A 24,110-nucleotide genomic window follows, 5' to 3' on the forward strand; every position below is an offset into this window, starting at 1 on the left:
ACCATAATGATGTTAACTTGCTGTATTCTTACTCAAATTTGTGTGTGTGTATTTTCTCAGTGGGAAAGAGGCTTCTTTAACCTTTCCCTGGTGTGCCTATGGGAATCTGGAATCTTCTACCTCCTTTGCTTACCTCCTATGTTACTTCCTTTCTTTAGTTGATAGAGGCCAACAGAAATAACTGCTTTTTAAAAACTGGTAGAAAAGGGCTTTACATTTGGTCCTGCTGTGGTGGAGTTCCCTTACCTATAAAGAGAGACTACTGACAACTATATTCTTTCCGGAATTCTGTAACATTATGAACATGACTGAAGAACTGAATTTTTGCGGGACACTTAAATGCTTTGGAGCCATTAGCCATAGTAACTTGGTTTTTCTTTTTTTCATTTGTAGATTTGAATATCCAGTCATCAGGGTCTGGCTGTGTAAAGGTCCAAAATATTGAGTGTGATAATTGCAAAATTGAAACTGAGCAGGGGACTAGCATCTTACAGTCTGTTAAGGTATATTTATTTTTCTAATTTTGTTTTAATATTATTTTTAGAAACACTTAAAACTGTGAACCATGGTATCTAATAAAGGCTGTTATTCTGAACATCATTTACTGAAAATATTGAGTATCATTTATTCATCACTCAGAAACTCCTTGTAAAATGCTTGTTTTAAAATCAGTTTTGTTATGACACTGTAAAGGTTGCAGCAGAGGTTTTCATCATATTACATTTAGATTTCATTTCAAAGTGTACAGCAAAACTCATAATATATTCTTAGTATTCTTAGATCTTGCCAAGTTTAAGAAATTAAAGAATGATTTTCTTACATTTATTAAGGAGTAAGGAAAAGTCTTTAAGCATTATAAATATGCTTAAAATATTAAGTTAATCAAAATTATAATGTACCAGGTAGCCCATTACTTAAGGATTAAGTAGGTATTTCACTAAACAACAAAAGCTTCATTTTGTGCTGTAATACTTTTATATTTAATTTTCTTAAAATTAAATTTGTCTCAGCTCTAAATGATTTCAAATGCATATTGATAAATTTAGCTTATTCTTACTGGTACTTCTTATATTTGCATATTCAAAACTCAATACTTTTGTGAACTTTGTTAGTATTGCTGAAGAGAAGTCAGTCATCTCTGCTTCATAATTGCAAAACTTTCACTTTTAGTTTTATAAACTAATTAGAATGATTAATTGGATGCATTAATTTTTTTTTACAGTATTTGTTTTGTTCCAACCACCTTTGTTTACACACCTGCCTTTGTCATTTGTTCACATGTGATCCTTTTCAATACATTTAGTTGCACAAATATCAAAAAAGATTACGTACCTTTTGGAAAAATGAGATGGTTCCAGTTCTTGTTGTAAAAGATTGAACAATGCGGTTTTCATGTTGAATGACTAACTGAATGAGAATACCATGGCTCCTTTTTGTTCTTATAAACGTATTGTTCACTCATCAATGCTTTAATTTCAGAACACTCATCTAGAATATTGTCCCCTGGAGACTCAGAGTCTTAGATTTTCAATCTCACAATCAAACTTAGAAGCAACTGTATTGCTGTCTTTGTCTTTGCAATTGTCTTTTGATTCATCTGAAAATTCTGAAATAACTATTTTGTCAGTTTTTCTTTTTTCTATCATTATGTGCATAACATGAAAAATTATTTCTCAACTTTGGCATTATTGACATTTTGGGCTGGATAAATTTTTGTTGTCAGGGGCTGACCTATGCACTGTGCGGTGTGTGGCAGTATTCCTAGCTTCTGTAAACAAAGTGCTAAGAAACAGTCCTCATATAGTACAATGAAAAATATCTCCACACATTGTCCTCCTCTGGGGGGCAAAACCACCCTTAGTTGAGAACCACCATTCAAAACTTCCCTCGTAGCTCAGTCTATAAAGAATCCACCTACAATGCAGGACTCCTCCTGCAATGCTGGAGACCCAGGTTTGATTCTTAGGTTGGGAAGATCCCCTGGAGAAGAAAATGGCACCCCATTCCAGTATTCTTTCCTGGGAAATGCCATGGACAGAGGACCCTGGCGGGCTACAGTACATGGGGTTGCAATAGTCGCACATAACTCAGCAACTAAACCACCACCACCAAACACACCATTCAAAGCAAGTCTATCATTCTTCTGTTGTCTTATTCTTTTAGACATTTTCTGTCAGAGTTAGGAATAATTGAAAAATGTTATTGAAATAACTACTCAGATAATGAAGAAGCAAAATGATTTGAGACATATGAAAAATAAGATTACTAAGATTCCATAATGTATTTGAGATTTACAAAGGAGCCCAGTGGACCATTACAGTAATTTTAAGATAGAATAATGCTTATCCTATTTAAAAAATTAGTAAATCTTCTATTTATTTTTTTAGTATACCTCTTAGAAAGAATAAAAGTCATGATACATCAGTCCTACAAATAGAATGTGTTAGTTGCTCAGTTGTGTCATACTCTTTGCGACCCCATGGACTGTAGCCCACCAGGCTCCTCTGTTCATGGAATGCTCCAGGCCAGACTATGGGTTTGGTTGCCATTTCCTTCTCCAGGGGATCTTCCCCACTCAGGGATACAACCCAGGTCCCCCGCATTGCAGGCAGATTCTTTACCAACTGAGCCACCAGAGAAGCCCACAAATAGCATAGTTAACGGAGAAGGCAGTGGCACCCCACTCCAGGACTCTTGCCTGGAAAATCCCATGGACAGAGGAGCCTGGTAGGCTGCAGTCCATGGGGTTGCGAAGAGTCGGACACGACTGAGCGACTTCATTTTCCCTTTTCACTTTCGTGCATTGGAGAAGGAAATGGCTCCAGTATTCTTGCCTGGAGAATCCCAGGGACGGGGGAGCCTGGTGGGCTGCCATCTATGGGGTCACACAGAGTCGGACATAACTGAAGCGACTTAGCAGCAGTAGCAGCAGAATAGTAAAAAAATATTCAAAAATTAAATTTGGGTCCACTGAATCTTAGTGATAGTTAGGAGAATTGAGTTCAGAGAATCATTCTTGAGATCTCAGAATTTAACTGACTTAAATTCACAAATGGGAACGCTTCATAAAATACCTGGTATAAAGTTTTAAATACGGTATAATATTATTTCTAGTTAGTGATTGCCTTTAATGTAAGTTTCTCTTCCACTCATTTTAAGGATTTGAGATATATTTGATCTATGTAATAAGATGTTTATAGCAATAATAGTAGCTACTGGTGGCTCAGTAGTAAAGAATCTGCCTGTTAATGCAGGAGACATGGAAGATATAGATTCCGATGCCTGGGTCAGGAATATCCCCTGGAGGAGGAAATGGCAACCAACTCCAGTATTCTTGCCTGGGAAATCTCAAGGACAGAGGAGTTGGTGGGCTACAGTCCATGGGGTCTCCAAAGAGTCATACACAACTTAGTGACTGAACAACAACAAATAAACAACAAAACTGTCTACTGAGTTCTTATTATATATCCAGAAACGTAGCTAAGCCTTCATTTATTCCATGAATTGTCTCCTTTTTATCAAGGAAGAAACTGTCAGATACAGAGACTGAGGAACTCATTTAGGTTCCCATAGTTAATAAACAGAGCTAAGATTTGAACTTGGGTCTTTCTGCATTCCAAGCTTATGCTATTTTCACCTCTCTGTATTGTCCAAGCAAAATGTCTAGCAGTAGTACATTCTTTTTGGCATAATTAGGGAATAAATAAATAAACTTTTCAAGCAGTAGTCTCTTACCTCATTGAATGCCACACATTTGCATTTTTTAATGCAGTAATAATAGTTTATATTATACTAAATAGCTTCTGACTTATTTAAACATTTTAACTATTTCATAATATTTTTGAGCTTTAGACTTCTTTGAAAATAGGATGATTACTTACTTGGAAAAAATATACATGTATATGAAATTTTGCTTACAATTTCATAAGTTTTGCAGACTCTAGAATGTCATATAAGTTTGGTTAAGAACTCTTGTTGTTCAGCCCTGTCTGACTCTGTGAACCCATGGACTGCAGCACGCCAGGCCTCCTTGTCCTTCAGTTATTTTGGAGATATTCTTTTTTAAAGTTCATGAATTACTTGTCTGCTTGATAAAGACTGTATTATTAAATACAGTTGGACTTCTGACTCATGTTTCTATGGGCATGAAGTAGTCTACCATGCTGTAACATAAATGAACTTTTTAAGAGGGGTTCATTTTGCCCTTTTTACTGAATTTTTTGAATTTCATCCCTGGGCTGTTTTACCTAAAGTTTTACTGTTGTGTTTTTTTTTCCTCTGAGTAAAGCAACCAGAAGGTATATGATTGTTTTGAACTTTTTTCCCTACTTTTTAGATACTTTTCTGTTATTACTGGTTGTGATATTGGTGGCTTTGCTTTTGTTGTCTTTCATTCTCTGATATTTACCTATTCTTTTTCTCTTTATACTTGTGGTAGAACTGAAGACTTACACAGATATTAAGGTGAAGAAAGGTGCTCTGAAAAATAGAGCAAACCATCTAATAGCTCACGCACGACTATAGTTTAGTTTTCATTTGCTTGGGTGACTCATTTCTATTCAGTTACTGTAGGTTCCTTTCATCTTCTGGCTCTGTCATCTATTAAAGCCTTATTGTAATATACACTCACCTGATGGAAGGGGCAGAGCACAGAGAAAGCACATCGGTTCTTCTAAAAGCACAAGCCTGGGTATTTTTTGGCAAGAACTTAGAAGCACCTAGGTGGCGCTAGTGGTAAAGAGCCTCGCCTTCCAGTGCAGGAGGTTTAAGTTTAATTCTGTTAGTTTATAATTTGCTATTTTCCAGTATATCACCTGATAAAGTTGTTTAACCTTTCCGATTCTTGAATTTCTTTCTCTGTAAAATGGAGAAAGATATAATATGCATCACTCTGAGTTGTGAGAATTAAATGTTAGTTTGTGTAAAGTAGCAAACACTGTTATTGATGCAAAGAAAATGCCAAGTCATAGATGTTATTGTTACTAATAATATGCACATTAATAATGATGAACAGTAACATTGATTATTGTTATCATCTTCATCATTTATGTTTAGTTAGCCAATCACAGTCATCTTTGATTCCCATCCCTTTCTCCAGTTAAGCTGCTGAAACCCCTGAGTATCTTTTTTTCCCTTTAGTCCAGCTTTATTTAATCCCTTTAATAGCAGTTGACATTCTTTTCTCACAGATGTTATTATTCAAAGCAGTACATTTCTATTTCATTCCTAGTTCCTCTGTTACTGCTTTATTATTATTATTTTAAAAGAAATGTATTAAAATGTTGAATATTTATTAGTATAAGTCAAATTTATGCTCTCTTTTTCTATATGTGTATTTTGTATTTGTCTTTCAGAGTCAAAAATTACATGTTCAAACAATAGGAGGCAAAGTGATCTGCCTGGGAACTATTTATGGAAACATAGATATCCATGCATCGGATAAAAGTGTAAGATTGAAATTTTCATTTTTAGTAGCTACAGTTTTGTCTCAGGTTGGCTCACATAGAGGGTAGATTCTACAAAATTTTTGGTATAACTTCCCCTTTTTAATTCATTTTAGTTTATTAGTAAATTTAAGTTTGAAATAGAGATGATTAAATATTATGCAATTTAATTTTAAATTTGTGTTTTAAAACTTTTGTTATTAGTTCCTTATTTGGAATCAGTACTATCTTTAAATACTTAATATTTGTTTAGAATTTTTTAAAATTGAAGTAGAGTTCATTTACAATATTGTGGTAATTTCTGCTATATAGCAAAGTGATTCAGTTATATACACATCTGCATTCTTTTTTATATTCTTTCCTTTAGGGTTTATCCCAGGGTATTGAATATAGTTCACTGTGCTATACAGTAGGACCGTATTGTTTATCCATTCTATATGTAATAGTTTGTGTCTAACCCCAAACTCCCAGTGCCTTCTTCGCAAATATTTAATATTTAATTCTGATTCTGAAGAGGTTTTTTTTTTGATCATGGGTTAAAATTATTCATTAAGTAATACTGTGAAGAAGTGAAGTGAAGTGAAAGTTGCTCAGTCGTGCCTGACTCTTTGTGACCCCCATGGACTATAGAGTCCATGGAATTCTCCAGGCCAGAATACTGGAGTGGGTAGCCTTTCCCTTTTCCAGGGGATCTTCCCAACCCAGGGATTGAACCCAGGTCTCCCGCACTGCGGGCGGATTCTTTTACCAGCTGAGCCACAAGGGAAGCCCTAAGTAATACTATAATTGGAATTAAATTTTTCTTAGTGTTAGGTTTATTTGAGTATTTTTGTTTACCCAGTACCTATTTATTTTGCCTTTAGGCAATTGAAGGATGAGTTTCAAAACTCAACTTTCTTCAGTGCTTTCCACAAGATGGCACCATTAGATAGCATTACTGTTTTCCAAATGCTTTTATTAGCCATAGGAATTTTCATTTTTGTGACAGTTTGCCTTTTTCGTTCAACTTTTGTTGTTTTCTCTGGTTTAACATAGTATTAAGAGTAAAGGTATGATTTTGAAGTATAAATTGTCAACAATTTTTCAGCACAATCAGTAATATATTGAATCTTTTAGAAAGGTGTGAGCCACCTTTTGAGCTTCCCAACTGACAGTAGTGGTAAAGACCCCCCTGCCAATGCAGGAAACGTGAGAGACTCCAGTTTCATCCCTGGGTCAGGAAGGTCCCCTGGAGGAGGGCATGGCAACCCACTTCAGTATTCTTGCCTGGAGAATCCCATGGGTTTCTTGCATGGAGAATCCCATGCCCCTGGAGGGCATGGCAACCCACTCCAGTATTCTTGCCAGGAGAGCCTGGTGGTCTGCAATCAGTGGGGTCGCAGAGAGTCAGACACAACTGAAGTGACTTAGCACACAGGCACAAGCCACCTTTTGGGGCTTCCGTGGTGGCTCAGCAGTAAAGAATCCACTTGCAATACAGGAGACGAAAGAAATGCAGGTTCAATTCCTGGGTCAGAAGATCCCCTGGAATAGGAACTGGCAACCCACTCCAGGATTTCGCCTGGAGAATTCCATGGACAGAGGAGCATTGCAAGTTACAGTCCATGGGGTTGCAAAGAGTTGGTCATGACTGAGCACACAAGCCATCTTTTATTTTACACTTAGATAATTTGCATGGCTCTTTTGTCATAAATTTGTTCAGCTCCATACTCAACTATATCCTCAGATGATTGGTAGAGAGGAACTGGAATCCTATATGTAGATTATTATTGGCATAATTAAACAAGGCAGGTTATCACACTAATTATTATACCTTTTTATTTTTCATAGCCTTTTCCTTAGGACCTGTGGGAGACTGTTTAAATCCAAACACTCAAATATATCTTTTTAAAAAGTGTTGAAAGACACTGCCTGGCTTTATGTGGCAGCTGTTTTGAGATGGCATTTAGCTTCACCTCTCTGATTGTGGTCTTGGAGGTACAAAAGGGAAATTGGACCACTGCAGTTGTAGAGTAGTACATACTGATGTTCAGATGTAACTATCAAAGGTTTAAATCATCACAATTACTTACTGTTTTTAATATTTTGGCCACTGTTTCCACTCATCATTTGTCTTTTCTGTCAACTTTCATGGTTTATTGAATATTCCTTTATTCCTACTTTCTGTTTTTTTTTGTTTGTTTGTTTCCTGCCTAACTGAGTTTTGTGTTGTGCTAACAAATCTATTTTGATATTTCTTTTAGTTTGTATTATGCATAGTGTTAAGTTTTAATACATATATCTAAGTTTGTGGGGTTTTATATAAAAAATGCTTATAAAATATATTAACTTTTAATAGACAGCTTTAGTAGAAATATTTGGGATATTTGAGAGATAGCATAGTGAATTGGTTAAGAGTACAGAATTGAGCATCAGTGTACTTGGGTCTGAATCCCGGCACAGCCACTTACTAAGCTCTTTACTTTCAAATTAGTTATTTCACATCTATGTATTTTGGTTTTCTGCAAAATGGAATAATGATGATGTTAACTCAGATGGTTGTCATGAGGATTAAATGAGTTAAAACATAACATAGATAAAGTACTTAATACAGTGTCTGGCATAGCTAACTCTGTTGTAGTGTTGATGATGATGATGTTGATAGAGGTAAATGAAACACAGGAAAGATAATTTGACAAGTCCTAAACCTCATGCATTGGTGAAGGAAATGGCAACCCACTCCAGTGTTGTTGCCTGGAGAATCCTAGGGACGGGGGAGCCTGGTGGGCTGCCGTCTATGGGGTCGCACAGAGTTGGACATGACTGAAGTGACTTGGCAGCAGCATCAAACCTCCCAGTTAACTTGACTGAGACTCTTTTATTATTCACAACATAGGGATGGTGGTTTTTTTTTTGCTCAAGAAGATTGTGAGAATCAAGTGGGCATAATAAATACTCAACAGTATTCTTTATGTATCATTTTATATGGAATGGCTATTTTTAAATAGTATTGTTAATTTCATTATCCTAAGTTTGATAGAGAGAAGATAGAAATCCATATTATCTGATTGTTGAATGAATTGATGATATAGTTATCATTTGACCTTCCTTTCTTAGTTGGCTCAGAGGTTAAAGTGTCTGCCTCCAATGCGGGAGACCCAGGTTCGATCCCTGGGTCGGGAAGATCCCCTGGAGAAGGAAATGTTAACCCACTCCAGTATTCTTGCCTGGAAAATCCCATGGACAGAGAAGCCTGGTAGGCTACAGTCCATGGGGTGACAAAGAGTTGGACACGACTGAGCAACTTCACTTTCATTTTCACTTTCTTAGTTTGGACTACAAGGCCACAATTTTCCCTTAAAACTTCATTTTAGTTTGATAATGTTTATTTATAATAACTAGACTTTATGAGAAAAAGTTCTTTTTGTGTAGGAAGGCAGATTAATTTATAGCAATATCTCTCTAAGAAAGGTATTTTGGGGTCTGCTTTTTGTTCTTTGTTTAAATAGCTCCTTCTCTTAACAAGCAAGCTGTACAGTTTAAATGAGTCTATTTTTCACTCTTTGTGCTATTACCATAAATATAAATCAGACCTTCAATATTTAAACTATGGTGCCCTAAGTTTAATTGTTTCAGTTAGTATCTGATACAATGCATTATATATGGCCCTCAATGAATTTTCTATTTCTTGAAAGTAGTTTTATTGATTGATTGGTTAAAATAGTTATATTATTGTGGCAAAGAGAGTTGTATTTTTGCTTGCTTTCATTTGCTTTGAGGATATTTTTTTAGCTTCCTACAGGGTAAAATATTTAGTGTTTAATGAACAAAGTAAATTTTTACCTTTTTCTAGTAAAAAGCTTTTTCTAGTAAACTTTAGCTTTTTTAGTAAATTTTTAGTATTTTTTTAAAATACATAAGGAATGTCTTAAAGGCTTTATTTGATTGTGGGGAGAGTCTAATCAAAAGTTCCTCCTTTGCCAATTCAATTAAGTTTCAAATATTCTTTCAATATTTATCTTTTGGTATTCCCTAAAACAGCCTCACTCTTTATAAAAAGCTAGAGTATTCATACTTGTCTGCTTTATGGAAATACTCAGAGAATTTGAAGTTATGCATAAAGCAACTTTTCATAAAGAAATTTTGTAGGTAAAGGATAATTTTTTTAGAAATAGGAAACCTTTACTGGTACACTGAAGAATGCAAAGCTTGTGTATCCTCACAAATCTGAATGTATGTAAAATATCTGTCCTTCTTTAACAGATTTATCGAAACTAGATTTAAAGTAAACCTGTGAATCCATAATTAGTGGAAAAGAAACTGTAGTAGATAAGAAGTAATTGGGTGTATTTAATATAGCTAATAAAAGTCCATTAAAAAAGAAAATTCTATACTTCAAATCCAGATGGCAAAGTAATTCTAGTGTACTTACAATAATAACCTCTAGGTACTTTTATTTCTCTTTTCATATTTTAGTATTCTTGAAACTCAATTCTTATTAGATAATATTTTGCACTCAACAATTTTTTAAGGAAGTGTTAAGATTGAATAATACTGATGCCAATGTGTTGAGAAAGATGTTCTGTCTTTAAATACCTCAGTGTAGTGCTTGAATCTGACCCTGGGCAAAACTGTGGCATGCCTTCCTGGTGATTTAGTTTTTATGTCAACAACTTTATATTAACAATCACTTATGCTTATAAAATATTTGCTTAAATACTATAAACATAATCTGGATTTCTTAATTAGATATCTTCATTAATTAGACATCTTCATTTTACATTGTGCTCAGTATTTGAGACATAAATGCATACTAAATTTTGTTAGGGAAGCTTAGACATAAATATAAAAGTATTTCCATTTTGCTCAATGTAAAACTACTGACATTCGATGTAAAGGGGAAAAATTCTAGAAATAATAGTTTATTTACTGCATTAACAGATGAGAGGAGAAAAATAAAATCAGATAAAGTATATGCTAAAATTTAGAACCCATTCATGATTTAAACAGCAGCAACAACAAAACAGATATGAAATAAAAGGGAACTTCCTTAGTCTAACAAAAAGGGATCTAGAAGGTCTATATAGCAAACATCATACTTAGTGATGCAGTGTTGTAAGCTTTCCCTCTGAGAATAGGAATTAGATAAGGATGCTTACTTGTAACCTCATCACTTCTATTCACTGTTGAATTGGAGGCCTGAGCTGAATAAGCCAAGAAAGAGCAAGAAAAACAATATGAGAATTGGAAAGGAAGAAATGAAACTATCACTTGTAAACAATATAATTATGCATATAGAAAAATTATTCTAATTAAAGTAAGTTATTAGAATTAAGTGAGTTTAGTGAGGTTTTGGATTTATGGTCAAATACAAAAGCCAATTAACATGAAATGATGTTTAAAAAATACCTTTTATAATGATTTAGAAAACAAAATATGAATAAATTTAACAAAATATGAAGAACTCTACCTAGAAAATATAAAACATTATTAGGAGAAAGTAAAGAAGATCTAAATAAATGAAGGAATATAATGGATCTATTCCACAGAGAACACACTGTTGCTCATAATCATGTAAGTAGAGCTGGGGAGTTGAAGTCAGTAAGCTGATTGCATGCTGTACATATTAGTTGCTCACTAATTCTGTTGGTACCATTTTCACTTTTTGTTAGCCTTCATTTTATACTGATTTGAATCTTTCTCTTACTAGACTGTGACTGTAGATAAACTACAGGGAAGTTCTGTTAATATATCTACTGAAGATGGTTTGCTGAAAGTCAAGTATCTTTATACAGAATCATCGTTTCTGTCTTCTGCTGCTGGGGATATTACATTAGGAAGTGTTCATGGTAAGATGACAAAGGCCTAATACGTCTTAGATATGCCATGTAACAAATTTTAAGAGATGACTCTGTTTCTTTGTAGTTGAAGCAGGATCTGCAGATTAGGAAGGTGTCCCTCTAAATAATTAATTACAAACTAATCATTTTTTAAAACCCACAAAATAAAGTGACTCACAGTGTACTGAATTTTATTTTGTCAAGAAATTGAATATCATGTTGTTATACATGAAGCTAGAAATAATTCTGATTTTTAATGCATTTCCTTGTAGAATGGAACAAACAAAGAAATGTGTGCAGGACTATTCAAAGGAAAGCATGATGAAGTGAAAGCAGTGTTAAAAAATAAAGAGGGATTCTGAGTGTTTTATGTTATGATAGGAAAGCTAAGGATGAAATAAACATTTGTGTGAGAGATTATAGCAATTCAGTGATACTCAGTTTAGTTCAGTTCAGTCGCTCAGTCGTGTCCGACTCTTTGGACCCCATGAATCGCAGCACGCCAGGCCTCGCTGTCCATTACCAACTCCCGGAGTTCACTCAGACTCACGTCCATCGAGTCGGTGATGCCATCCAGCCATCTCATCCTCTGTCGTCCCCTTCTCCTCCTGCTCCCAATCCCTCCCAGCATCAGAGTCTTTTCCAATGAGTCAACTCTTTGCATGAGGTGGCCAAAGTACTGGAGCTTCAGCTTTAGCATCATTCCTTCCAAAGAAATCCCAGGGTTGATCTCCTTCAGAATGGACTGGTTGGATCTCCTTGCAGTACAAGGGACTCTCAAGAGTCTTCTCCAACACCACAGTTCAAAAGCATCAGTTCTTCGGCCCTCAGCTTTCTTCACAGTCAACTCTCACATCCATACATGACCACAGGAAAAACCATAGCCTTGACTAGGCAGACCTTAGTCGGCAAAGTAATGTCTCTGCTTTTGAATATGCTGTCTAGGTTGGTCATAGCTTTTCTTCCAAGGAGTAAGCTAATTTTGGCTAAAATACTTTAGTGCATTAGTACTAGCACCAGGTCCCCTCAGTGCCCGGCTATTTTCAGTGTTCTTTAATTAAATACAATCTTACAACTTTCAAAATATGTCTCTGCAGGTAAATAATGTTACTTAGTTAACTTTCGTGTTATAGAAAGAAAAGAGAACATAATGGTGAAGCAACATGGCAGAGGACATGTTGGTGTTTAGTGTCACTCAGCATGCTTTTTAATTTCCACATAGCGGGTGATGTAAGTCCAGGCATGTTTTCTGAAATATATATGGATATTAATAGAATTCAGAATCTGTTATCCTGGCAGGTAGTGTATACACATCTGCTAAATTCCTTTTGGACCATTTTCCAGGAGTTACAAACAAGCTTTTGCTATGCATAGTCCACACCCTTTTAACTTCTATAGGAAGGCTGAATATTGTTGTCTGTATACTTTGGTGAAACTTCCAGATTTTTATTTTCAGCATGAGTTATTAAGTAGTATTAGAAAACCTGACTAGTGCTAGCCATGCTGTATAGCAAACTGGCAAGTAGTCTTACAGTTAAAAAGAAAACTAAAAATATGAGTACTTAAATGCTTGAAATAATTCTTGAACCTCAATTTCATAGTTAAACCTTGTCAATGATTCTTGTAGGTTTAAAGTATTGAGACCAGAATCGCTTGTGTCCCGTAGAGCTGTACCTAAATAAAGCAAATCGTTTTCTTACTTATTCATCAGGTTTTTGTGTAAGCATTGCATTTCTAACTGTCAATTGTAACTAAAAGTGCTGTACTTAAGTAACTTTTAGTGGAAAAGCAGTTCCTTACCGTATTACATGTTGATTAACACTGAGGATAAGAACAGCTCTCCTCTCTTCAGAGAGGCCCAAGTCTCTTGCCTTTCCCTTCTGTGCCATACCTAGTTCCATCCTTGCCCCAAGGGATTATATGCACATGTTCCTTGAGTCTGGAGTGTGAAGATGGGATGGGTACAGAAGAGTAGCCAGTGTTCTAGCCCTACATCCTAATAAGCTTAAAGAGAGTCATGACTGGGGGGAGGGAAGTCTCTATGTTCTAGCTATGGAGTTTAGTAGGGAGAGATACCTCCCAAGGATCACCCTAAGCTGGAATGCTAAATATATATTCCAGTGAATTCTTTGTTGTAAGTGGTGATGGTCATATAATGCAAATTAGATCCATGTTTTGATTGTATTTAAATAAACTAGCTTAGGAATCTTTTATGGGAAAATAGATTGCTACTTCTAAACAACAGACTGGTTCCAAATAGGAATAGGAGTACGTCAAGGCTGTATATTGTCACCCTGCTTATTTAACTATATGCAGAGTACATCATGAGAAATGCTGGGCTGGAAGAAGCGCAAGCTGGAATCAAGATTGCTGGGAGAAATATCAATAACCTCAGGTATGCAGATGACACCACCCTTATGGCAGAAAGTGAAGAGGAACTAAAGAGCCTCTTGATGAAAGTGAAAGAGGAAAGTGAAAAAGTTGGCTTAAAGCTCAACATTCAGAAAACGAAGATCATGGCATCTGGTCCCATCACTTCATGGGAAATAGATGGGGAAACAGTGGAAACAGTGTCAGACTTTATTTTGGGGGCCTCCAAAATCACTGCAGATGGTGACTGCAGCCATGAAATTAAAAGACGCTTACTCCTTGGAAGAAAAGTTATGACCAACCTAGATAGCATATTGAAAAGCAGAAACATTACTTTGCCAACAAATGTCCGTCTGGTCAAGGCTATGGTTTTTCCAGTAGTCATGTATGGATGTGAGAGTTGGACTGTGAAGAAGGCTGAGCGCCCAAGAATTGATGCTTTTGAACTGTGGTGTTGGAGAAGACTCTTGAGAGTCCCTTGGACTGCAAGGAGATCCAACCAGTCCATTCTGAAGGAGATCAGCCCTAGGATTTCTTTGGAAGGAATGATGCTAAAGCTGAAACTCCAGTACTTTGGCCACCTCATGCAGAGTTGACTCATTGGAAAAGACTGATGCTGGGAGGGATTGGGGGCAGGAGGAGAAGGGGATGACCGAGGATGAGATGGCTGGATGGCCTCACCGACTCGATGGACGTGAGTTTGGGTGAACTCCGGGAGTTGGTGATGGACAGGGAGGCCTGGCGTGCTGCGATTCATGGGGTCTCAAAGAGTCAGACATGACTGAGCGACTAAACTGAACTGAACTGAACTGAAGCATCTTACAGAAAATAAACTCATAAGAATATATATATTCTAAGACCTGCCTGTTCAGGATTTGTTTAGTTTGGGTTCTTTTTCATAAGGTAGATTTTTGTTTTATAACTCCAACATACAGATGTTGTAAAAGCCTATTATACCACAAACATCATAATGATAACTGTCTTCAGATATATGAATTTGGAGCCCTTGAGTCAGTAGGAGTGTGTGTGTACACTAAATTGCCTCAGTTGTGTCTGAATCTTTGTGACCCGAGGGATGATAGCCTGCCAGACTCCTCTGTCCATAGAATTTTCCAGGCAAGAATACTAGAGTGGGTTTCCTTGCCCTCCTCCAGGGGATCTTCCTGACCCAGGGATTGAACCCAATCTCTCTTATGTCTCCTGCATTACCACTGCCTGGGGAGCCCATCCGTAGGTGGGTGGGCGTTTGTGTGAAAGTGTGTTGAAACCAAACACTTATTGTGTGCTTCAGTGAGTCTGCTTCTTTTACTTACTGGATAATTGGCTGTTTACAAATGAACAATACAAAACTTAGAAATGTCTAATTGTTTGCTCTCAGTTATAAGTTAATTAGTGGAAGAGCAAGTATTCAATCCAGATTTCTTGACTTTTAGGGAGATGTTTTAAAACAGTGTTTGTACATAGCCATGGTGAATTTCTTGATTGCAACCCAGATTCTATCATCGTTTTAAGGGCTTCCTGGGTTGCTCTACACATGCTCCTCTAGGCAAACAACACTATAACACAGATGCACTGCTTCAGCTAGCTTCTAAATTGTAAACTCCAGTTTCAGGATCATTTATTATGCCTTAAATGAGTTTATGGTATTCCATAGAGTGCCTGGCTGGAAAAGGCAATGGCAACCCACTGTGGTATTCTTGCCTGAAAAATTCCATGGATGGAGGAGCCTGGTAGGCTGCAGTCCATGGGGTCACAAAGAGTCAGACACGACTGAGCGACTTCACTTTCACCTTTCACCTTCATGGTTTGGAGAAGGAAATGGCAGCCCACTCCAGTGTTCTTGCCTGGAGGATTCCAGGGACAAGGGAGCCTGGTGAGCTGCCATCTGTGTGGTCGCACAGAGTCAGACACGACTGAAGCGACTTAGCAGCAGCAGCAGCAGAGTGTCTGGGTTCAGCTTAGCTCCATGGAGCCATTCAGGTACTCAGTTCATTCTATAAAAGTGTTGCTGCTATCTTCAGTGTGTGGCTTCGAAGGGTTCCTTCCATAAAGAAAGAGGGAGCTTGAAATTTATTTTTTGTCTATGTATTCCTTTTGTTCATATACTCTGATGCAAACCAGTACTGCTAAATACTTTAAAGAGGATGCTCAGTAATGAAGAAAGGGAAAATGAAAGGAGTAATAAGTCTTTCTTGGCCTTGCAAATTGACTCCTATATGTAGAGAAAAGAAAAAAATCTATCTTAAATGTTTTTTGAAATGAAAATTTTAAGTATAGCTAGCTGTATTTTCTCGATAAGAAAATGAGTTATCTAACTAACTAGTAATATTTACTGTTTGTAATGTTGCTGCTGCTGCTAAGTCGCTTCAGTCATGTCCAACTCTGTGCAACCCCATGGACGGCAGCCCACCAGGCCCCCCCGTCCCTGGGACTATCCAGGCAAGAACACTGGAGTGGATTGCCATTTCCTTCTCCAATGCCTGAAAGTGAAAAGTGAAAGTGAAGTCGCTCAGTTGTGTCTGACTCTTAGCGACCCCATGGACTGCAGCCTACCAGGCTCCTCCGTCCAAGGGATTTTCCTGGCAAGAGTACTGGAGTGGGTTGCCATTGCCTTCTCCATTGGTAATGTTAAATACCGCACAATTGCACTTATTTCACACGCTAGTAAAGTAATGCTCAAAATTCTCCAAGCCAGGCTTCAGCAATACATGAACTGTGAACCTCCAGAGTTCCAGCTGAATTTAGAAAAGGCAGAGGAACCAGAGATCAAATTGCCAACATCCCTTGGAACATCAAAAAAGCAGGAGAGTTCCAGAAAAAACATCTATTTCTGCTTTATCGACTGTGCCAAGCCTTTGACTATGTGGATCACAACAAACTGGAAAATTCTAAAAGAGATGGGAATACCAGACCACCTGACCTGCCTCTTGAGAAATCTGTATGCAGGTCAGGAAGTAACAGTTAGAACTGGACACGAAACAACAGACTGGTTCCAAATCGGGAAAGGAGTACGTCAAGGCTGTATATTGTCACCCTGCTTATTTAACTTCTGTGCAGAGTACATCATGAGAAATGCTGGGCTGGAAGAAGCACAAGCTGGAATCAAGATTGCCAGGAGAAATATAATAACCTCAAATATGCAGATGACACCACCTTTATGGCAGAAAACAAAGAAGAACTAAAGAGCCTCTTGATGAAAGTGAAGAGAGTGAAAAAGTTGGCTTAAAAGTCAACATTCAGAAAATGAAGATCATGGCATCTGGTCTCATCACTTCATGGCAAATATATGGGGAAACAATGGAAATGGTGACAGACACTATTTTGGGGGACTCCAAAATCACTGAAGGTAGTGACTACAGCCATGAAATTAAAAGATGCTTGCTCCTTGGAAGAAAAGTTATGACCAACCTAGACAGCATATTAAAAAGCAGAGATGTTGCTCTGCCAACAAAAGTCCATCTAGTCAAAGCTATGGTTTTTCCATTAGTCATGTATGGATGTGAGAGTTGAACTGTAAAAAAAGCTGAGCGCCGAAGAACTGATGCTTTTGAACTGTGGTGTTGGAAAAGATTCTTGAATGTCCCTTGGACTGCAAGGAGATCCAACCAGTCCATCCTAAAGGAAATCAGTCCTGAATAGTCATTGGAAGGACTGATGCTGAAGCTGAAACTCTAATACATTGACTACCTGATGGGTAGAACTGACTCACTGGAAAAGATCCTGATGCTGGGAAAGATTGAAGGCAGGAAGAGAAGGAGATGACGCAGGATGAGATGGTTGGATGGCATCACCAACTCAATGGACATGAGTTTGAGTAAACTGTCGGAGTTGGTGATAGACAGGGAGGCCTGGCATGCTGCCATCCATGGGGTTGCAGAGTCAGACACGATTGAGCGACTAAACTGAACTGAATGTTGAATCACACATATTAAGTATGTATGCCTTCTAATACAGAAGAAACTAGTGTATTCATTGATTCAACAAAAATTCCCTAATGTTCTGGCACTGAGAATCTAGTGGGAGAATAAGTACTTGAATAGTTTGTGTTCAGATATAAAATTTTATGACAGTTAACTATCTTTTGATTTTCTTCTAAGTTATCAAAAATTAGATTCTTTGTAAAGTGTAGTTTGTTGTATTCTGCTATTTGAATATTTGTGCTTTTTAAAGAATTCTGTATTTATATGTATTCTAATAAATATATTTTTAGAATATTTATAAATATATAGTATCTTGACTCAGGAAAGCTTCCTTGAAATGGTTTGCTGGGATTGGTTTTACAATTTAAATAAATTAATTGGGTTTAATATATAGGAGTACTCATGACAGTCATTTTAGTGTTTTATATTTAGTTTATGTTATTTTTTGGAATAAATGATTAATGAATAAAACTATTTAAAATATTTAAACTCTCTGTATAACTTAGGGTCTTATTTTAGGCTCTTTGGGAACATACATTAATAAATTGATGACTGTTTGTTCCCATTTTTCTGTACTTCAGAAGTCCTTTGTTACCAAAAGATTTAGCAATATACATGCTAAATGCTTTCTTAAATAACTTTGGATTTTAGAAACTTTCACAAAAGTAAAAGTTACATAAACTATGCAAATATAATTGATAATTTTGATAGCACTCAAAACTTCATAAAGAAATGTTTCAGTTTTCTCTAAGAAGAACATATAAGCTCTGGTAAATTTATAAGTCTGCCTTATGAATTTAGAAACTCAGAAATACAAAATTCTAAAGGAAAGAAACTCTTATTGGATTAAATGGGATTCTTCATAAGCTTATGAAAATGCTTTGTTCTAATTTTAGTGTTTATTCTTAAGTTCATTAAGTTTGATTGTCATCTGACACATAATTTATGTTAATATTGAATCTGGACACTTAAAACTTTTGTATATGAAGTTATAGCTTCCTCTGTGATACAGATAGCATAGATTTTTTCTTTTCACGATTTAGACATGTGATAAATATGCTGCTATTCCATGCAGTGTTTGGACCTGCTCATTTCCTTGGAGGGACTGGACTCCTTCCTTAAAGGTGATAATGCCATTTTCAGTGTATGGCCTCCAAGCTTCCACTAAAAGAAGAGAGATCATAGAGGATCATGTGAGAAATTTGTTAGCCAGAATGTTTTCAAATGACCTTAACTATGGAAGTCTGAGATAAAGAGCCTAGTGTGTTCTAAGGAAGGAGAAAGGCACACAAATATTAGTGGGTACTGGCATGTGTCACATCTTGTATTTATAATTTTCGTTCAGTCGCTAAGTCGCTTCTGACCCCTTGTGAACGGCAACATGCAAGGCTCCCCTGTCCTTCACTATCACCCAGAGCTTGCTCAGGTTCACATCCATTGAATTGTTGATGCTGTCTAGCCATCTCGTCCTCTGGTGTCCTCTTCTGTTGCCTTCAGTCTTTACGCGCATCAGGGGCTTTTCTAGTGAATCGTTTCTTCATGTCAGATGGCCAGAGCATTGGAGCTTCAGCATGTGTTCCTCCAGTGAATATTCAGGGTTGATTTCCTTAAGGATTGACTGGTTTGATCTCCTTGCAGTCCAAGGGACTCTCAAGAGTCTTCTCCAGCACCATATTTGAAAGCATCAGTATTTAAAATTGCTCTTTCTCAAATGTCTGTGAGTTCTTCCTCTTTTACACACCCCCTTGGTATTCTCCAGCATTTCATCCTGTTTCATTGTTCTTTCAGTTCTTTCTTTTCCTTGGACATCTTATACACTTTTGAGCCTCAACTACCATTGTATTCCAATAATTCAAATGTGTATCTCTAGCCCTGACTTCCAACTTACACATCCATCTGCTTAGTAGACATAGCCATTTGGATCCTTATAGTCTTCTCTGATGACTTCATGTTTCTAACTTTTTTCCTCCTATTTTCCCAGCCCCCACCCCCAACCTCATCCATAATGTATTCCTCCTCTTTTATTTCCATTTGCAGATTCTAATATTACCATGTACGTTATTTCCCAAGCTAGAAATCCAGAAGTAATCCTGAATTTCTGTCACCTTCCACATTTAGTCAACACCAAGTTTAGATAGATTTTAGGTGGCTCAGTGGTAAAGAATCCGCCTACCATTGCAGGAGATGCAGGAGACACAGGTTTGATCCCTGGGTTGGCAAGTTCTTTTAGAGGAGGAAATAGCAGCCCACTCAGTATTCTTGCCTGGCGAATCCTATGGAAAGAGGAGCCTGGCAGGTACAGTCCATGGGTTTGCAAAGAGTCAAACATGACTGAGCTGCACGAGCACAATCACCTAAATATTTCTTTCAATCTGTCCCATCTTTTTCTTAGAAATTTCTGCTCTTCTAATTAAGATTCTTGTCAGTTCTTGCCTCACCTCTAGCAATAAATTTGCTTCCAGTCTTGCCTTCAAATTCATTGTCCTAACTATTGTGTGAAAGTGCAAGTGCTAGTCGCTCAGTCGTGTCCTACTCTTTGCGACTCCACGTGGAATTCTCCAGGCCAGAATACTGGAGTGGGTAGCCTTTCCCTTCTCCAGGGGATTTTCCCAACCCAGGGATCGAACCCAGGTCTCCCACATTGCAGGTAGATTCTTTACCAGCTGAGCCACCAGCGAAGCCCAACAATACTAGAGAGGACAGCCTATCCCTTCTCCAGCGGATCTTCCTGACCCAGGAATCGAACCAGGGTCTCCTGCTTTGCAGGTGGATTCTTTACCAACTGAGCTATTAGGGATTATATGGTTGTTTATTAGAAAAGCACATTGAACACAGCATTGTCTTACCCAAACCCCTTCCTACTCAGTGACTTAGCTAACTTACTATCTTTTTTTGACCTTATGCTTTGTGTTCTAGAATTATACAATCTCTTACTTCTTTCTGTATACATTCATACCTGTTCTATACTGCTAAGTTTTTGATCAGAGCCCTTGATCATACTCTTCGGTTATGGTGTTTCTAAAATGTTTTTCCCAGCTTTCTTTATCTCATTTACTTTTAGTAATCTTTTCATACTCAGCTAAAGCAGCCTTTCTCCGTTTCTGGCCTTCCATTGACCCATAAATTCTTGCCTGATTATAAACTCCTCAATAGCAGGGATCATGTTTTATTTACCTCTATATGCTTTGCATTTAGCCATGTGCTTGCAAGTAGAAAATTCTTTCTGCTCCCCCAATCTTCCCCTTAAAAAAAAAGCACAAAAAGGATTTAACCTTTATGGATATTTTATTTCTCTGTTTGGATAATGAGAGTATGTGTGCTGTTTTTTTTTACTAAAATCACATTTATTGTAGTGAAGAAAAATAAACTATTTGTCTTTAAATTGATAGCTAATTCTTCCTCTGATCCTATTGGAATGAAGAGTGGCTAGCTAAGGAGAACTATTTATTTCTCAAACATTGGGTTTTGTGGAAAATTTAAGTAACTAGAAAGAAGAGTAAGCACACATAATTATTACAGATCATGTGGCATCTGCTTCATTGAAAGGAGAGCTTTTACAAAGATCTACTTCTCTCAGATAGTTGATTTATTTATTGTTTTCACCATCTGATGATGGAAAAAGGTAAAACCAAATTACAGAAAACTGTGCTAGTAATGTCCATTTGGTTGATCTGGATACTTTAAAATAGTCTGTCTTCTTCCACAAAGTATTTGAGATAAGAGTTCCATGTTGTGTATTTTAATGACCTTGGAATATTTCTGTTTAGAGATTTTCTAAACAATTTGATGAATTGAGAATATTTTTTCATTTATTGTTTTAAAAGTCCTTTAGCACTAACAAAAATATTTTGATATATTCCTTATATTTACAGATTGTCTTTATTTCCATAGTTTTATTATTCCTTTATGCTTTTCCTGTACAGAACTCTAACATTCAAGAGAGATGTAGTTTGAGACTGTATAGATTCTGCTATAATTTAACTTCCCTGGTGGCTCAGATGGTAGAGCGTCTTTCTACAATGCAGGAGACCTGGGTTCAATCCCTGGGTCAGGAAGATCTCCTAGAGAAGGAAATGGCAACCCACTCCAGTATTCTTGCCTGGAAAATCCCATGGACAGAGGAGCCTGATAGGCTATAGTCCATGAGGTTGCAAAGAGTCAGACACAACTGAGTGACTTCACTTTATAATTTAACTAGTCCTTTGTTTAATTTTTTTTTATGAAACAGAAACTTTTTTTTGGCTCTAAAACCATTGTTTTCTTGATCACTTATATCACACTCACTACTGACTTTTTGAAAAAGACCACATTTTTTATTTTTGTTTAAAAAAGTAAACTTTTACTGCATTCATTGGAGACTAGTTTAGTAAAGCTCCTTTTGTCTTGCTGAATGGCTGAACTCACTAACTAAATGACTGACTATAGAACTATGTCAGTGTTTTTATTGTTGCTGTTTTATTAATAGTTAAAATCACAAATATCAGAGGTCTCCTTTATCTTATTTTTAAGGTGTTCATAAGGTGAAAACAGTAAAGAGAATTCTGAGTGTCTGACACTAGCTTAATCTTCCTAAAGATTAGGAAGGAAGGAATATTAGATGGTTTTCTTGTGTTCTTCTCATCTTGAAATTCTTCTTTGACTCCTTTGGTATAGGACAAAGTCAGTAGACTAAACAGTCTATGATTCTTCTACAAATTTGTTTTTACCTGTTTTTCCAAACTATATTTGAACATAGGTTCAAATAATAATAGTATTTACTATGTACAGGGCAATATGCTAAGCTCTCAAAATATAATGCTAAGTAAGAAAACTTAATCCCTGTCCTCATAGACTGGGCTAATTGCTCTAACTTAACTGATGAGCATGATTTAAATATAGCACAGATAGTTAACTCCTTTTTACCTTTGCTTACATACCTTTTCAACAAAATCATTCCCCCTCAGCATCAAACTTTACTCATATTTCAAACTTAGGCTCTGATGAAATCTCCAGTATGTTTCTCTCCCTGTTCCTGCCACATCATTTTAGTCTGCTTCCTCGGAATGGTTATGGAACCTAATACATACTATTCAGTTACAACATTAACTTAAAATTATTAATAAACACTCATTTTTAACTTTTCATGTATGTATATCCCTAGATAGCCTATAAGGTTTTGAATGGCCAGTCTATCCTCTGCACCCCCGCAAGTGATTTGTGTCCTTCCCACATACAAAATACACTCCCTTCCTTTCAAGGTTCCCAGAGTCTCATCCTATTGCATATCTGCTCAGAGTCCAGAATGTCTACACCAAAATCAGATCCAGACTGTAGATGAACCTCCTCGGATACAGTTGCTTAGGTCTAACTCCTCAAGTATAGTTCTCAATCTTAATACCTGTTCTCTAACCTCCTCAACCCCCACACACCACCTGCACACTAAGCATACAGTGATGGGATACACATAGGATAATTGCTATAGACTTTCCTGTTTAAAGGGGAGAAAAATAAGGGGCACAAAGGAGTCATTGGTCCATAATGATTTTGAAATTTAGGTAGGAAAACATTGGAGGTTCTTTGATTAGATCTCATGGCTTTGTGATAATTCTTTAGGTTTCCAGGCTTTGCCCTCTGAGCTCTTGGTTTCTCCCTTTGAGTCATCCTTCCTTTTTCATGAAATATAGCATGTGTTTGCAGCTGAGGAATTTTCTTAGTCTGCTTCCTGCCAGCAGAATTTTGGGACTCTAGTGGTCTCATTTCGCTTTGTACTGTTATTGTCCCTTTTGGTCGACGTTAGCAATGTGTTTGCTGATACAATTCTCACAAATTTGTCAGCATTCTATGAATCACATTGGTATTTATTCCATTAGATGAAGGCCACATCCAAGAATGTTTTCAAAATGTCTTCTGCAGAGAAATTAAGGTATGGTACTCGCAAGCTTTCTAGGGGACCTATTGCTTAATTGAGAGGATCTGTGAGATACCTTCAGCCAGTTTAATGGACTTTTTGTACAGCTAAATTAATACTGTGAGGTATCACTCTTAATCTTTCTGGAGTCTTGACAAAAGATTTTACAGTCAATCCATCAGTTTCATTTTTAGGCCATGTTCTGGCAGTACACTGAATTCAGACTGTGTCGAGTTCAGTTCAGTCACTCAGTCGTGTCCGACTCTGCGACCCCATGAATCGGAGCATGCCAGGCCTCCCTGTCCATCACCATCTCCCAGAGTTCATTCATACTCATGTCCATCGAGTCAGTGATGCCATCCAGCCATCTCATCCTTGGTCGTCCCCTTCTCCTCCTGCCCCCAATCCCTCCCAGCATCAGAGTCTTTTCCAATGAGTCAACTCTTCACATGAGATGGCCAAAGTACTGGAGCTTCAGCTTTAGCATCATTCTTTCCAAAGAAATCCCAGGGTTGATCTCCTTCAGAATGGACTGGTTGGATCTCCTTGCAGTCCAAGGGACTCTCAAGGGTCTTCTCCAACAACACAGTTCAAAAGATCAATTCTGGGGCGCTCAGCCTTCTTCACAGTCCAACTCTTACATCCATACATGACCACTGGAAAAACCATA

The 24,110-nt window shown here is 37.1% G+C and overlaps 1 protein-coding gene across 4 annotated transcripts in view; it reads left to right on the plus strand.

The window, feature by feature from the left end:
• Nucleotides 1–24,110, plus strand: part of FAM185A (family with sequence similarity 185 member A) — a 112,879-nt gene that overhangs the window by 24,894 nt on the left and 63,875 nt on the right. For 2 of the 4 annotated variants that reach the window (XM_069587816.1, XM_069587817.1), the window contains exons 2-4: nt 394–503; nt 5,355–5,447; nt 11,134–11,272. In XM_069587816.1, the coding sequence (XP_069443917.1) occupies nt 394–503; nt 5,355–5,447; nt 11,134–11,272 (342 nt within the window). Of the gene's footprint in view, nt 1–393; nt 504–5,354; nt 5,448–11,133; nt 11,273–13,579; nt 14,994–24,110 lie in introns of those variants that run through there. The other 2 variants (XM_069587818.1, XM_069587815.1) reach the window with 2 other exon arrangements.

Source organism: Ovis canadensis, chromosome 4 (assembly GCF_042477335.2).
Source record: "Ovis canadensis isolate MfBH-ARS-UI-01 breed Bighorn chromosome 4, ARS-UI_OviCan_v2, whole genome shotgun sequence".
Lineage (NCBI taxonomy): Eukaryota > Metazoa > Chordata > Mammalia > Artiodactyla > Bovidae > Ovis > Ovis canadensis.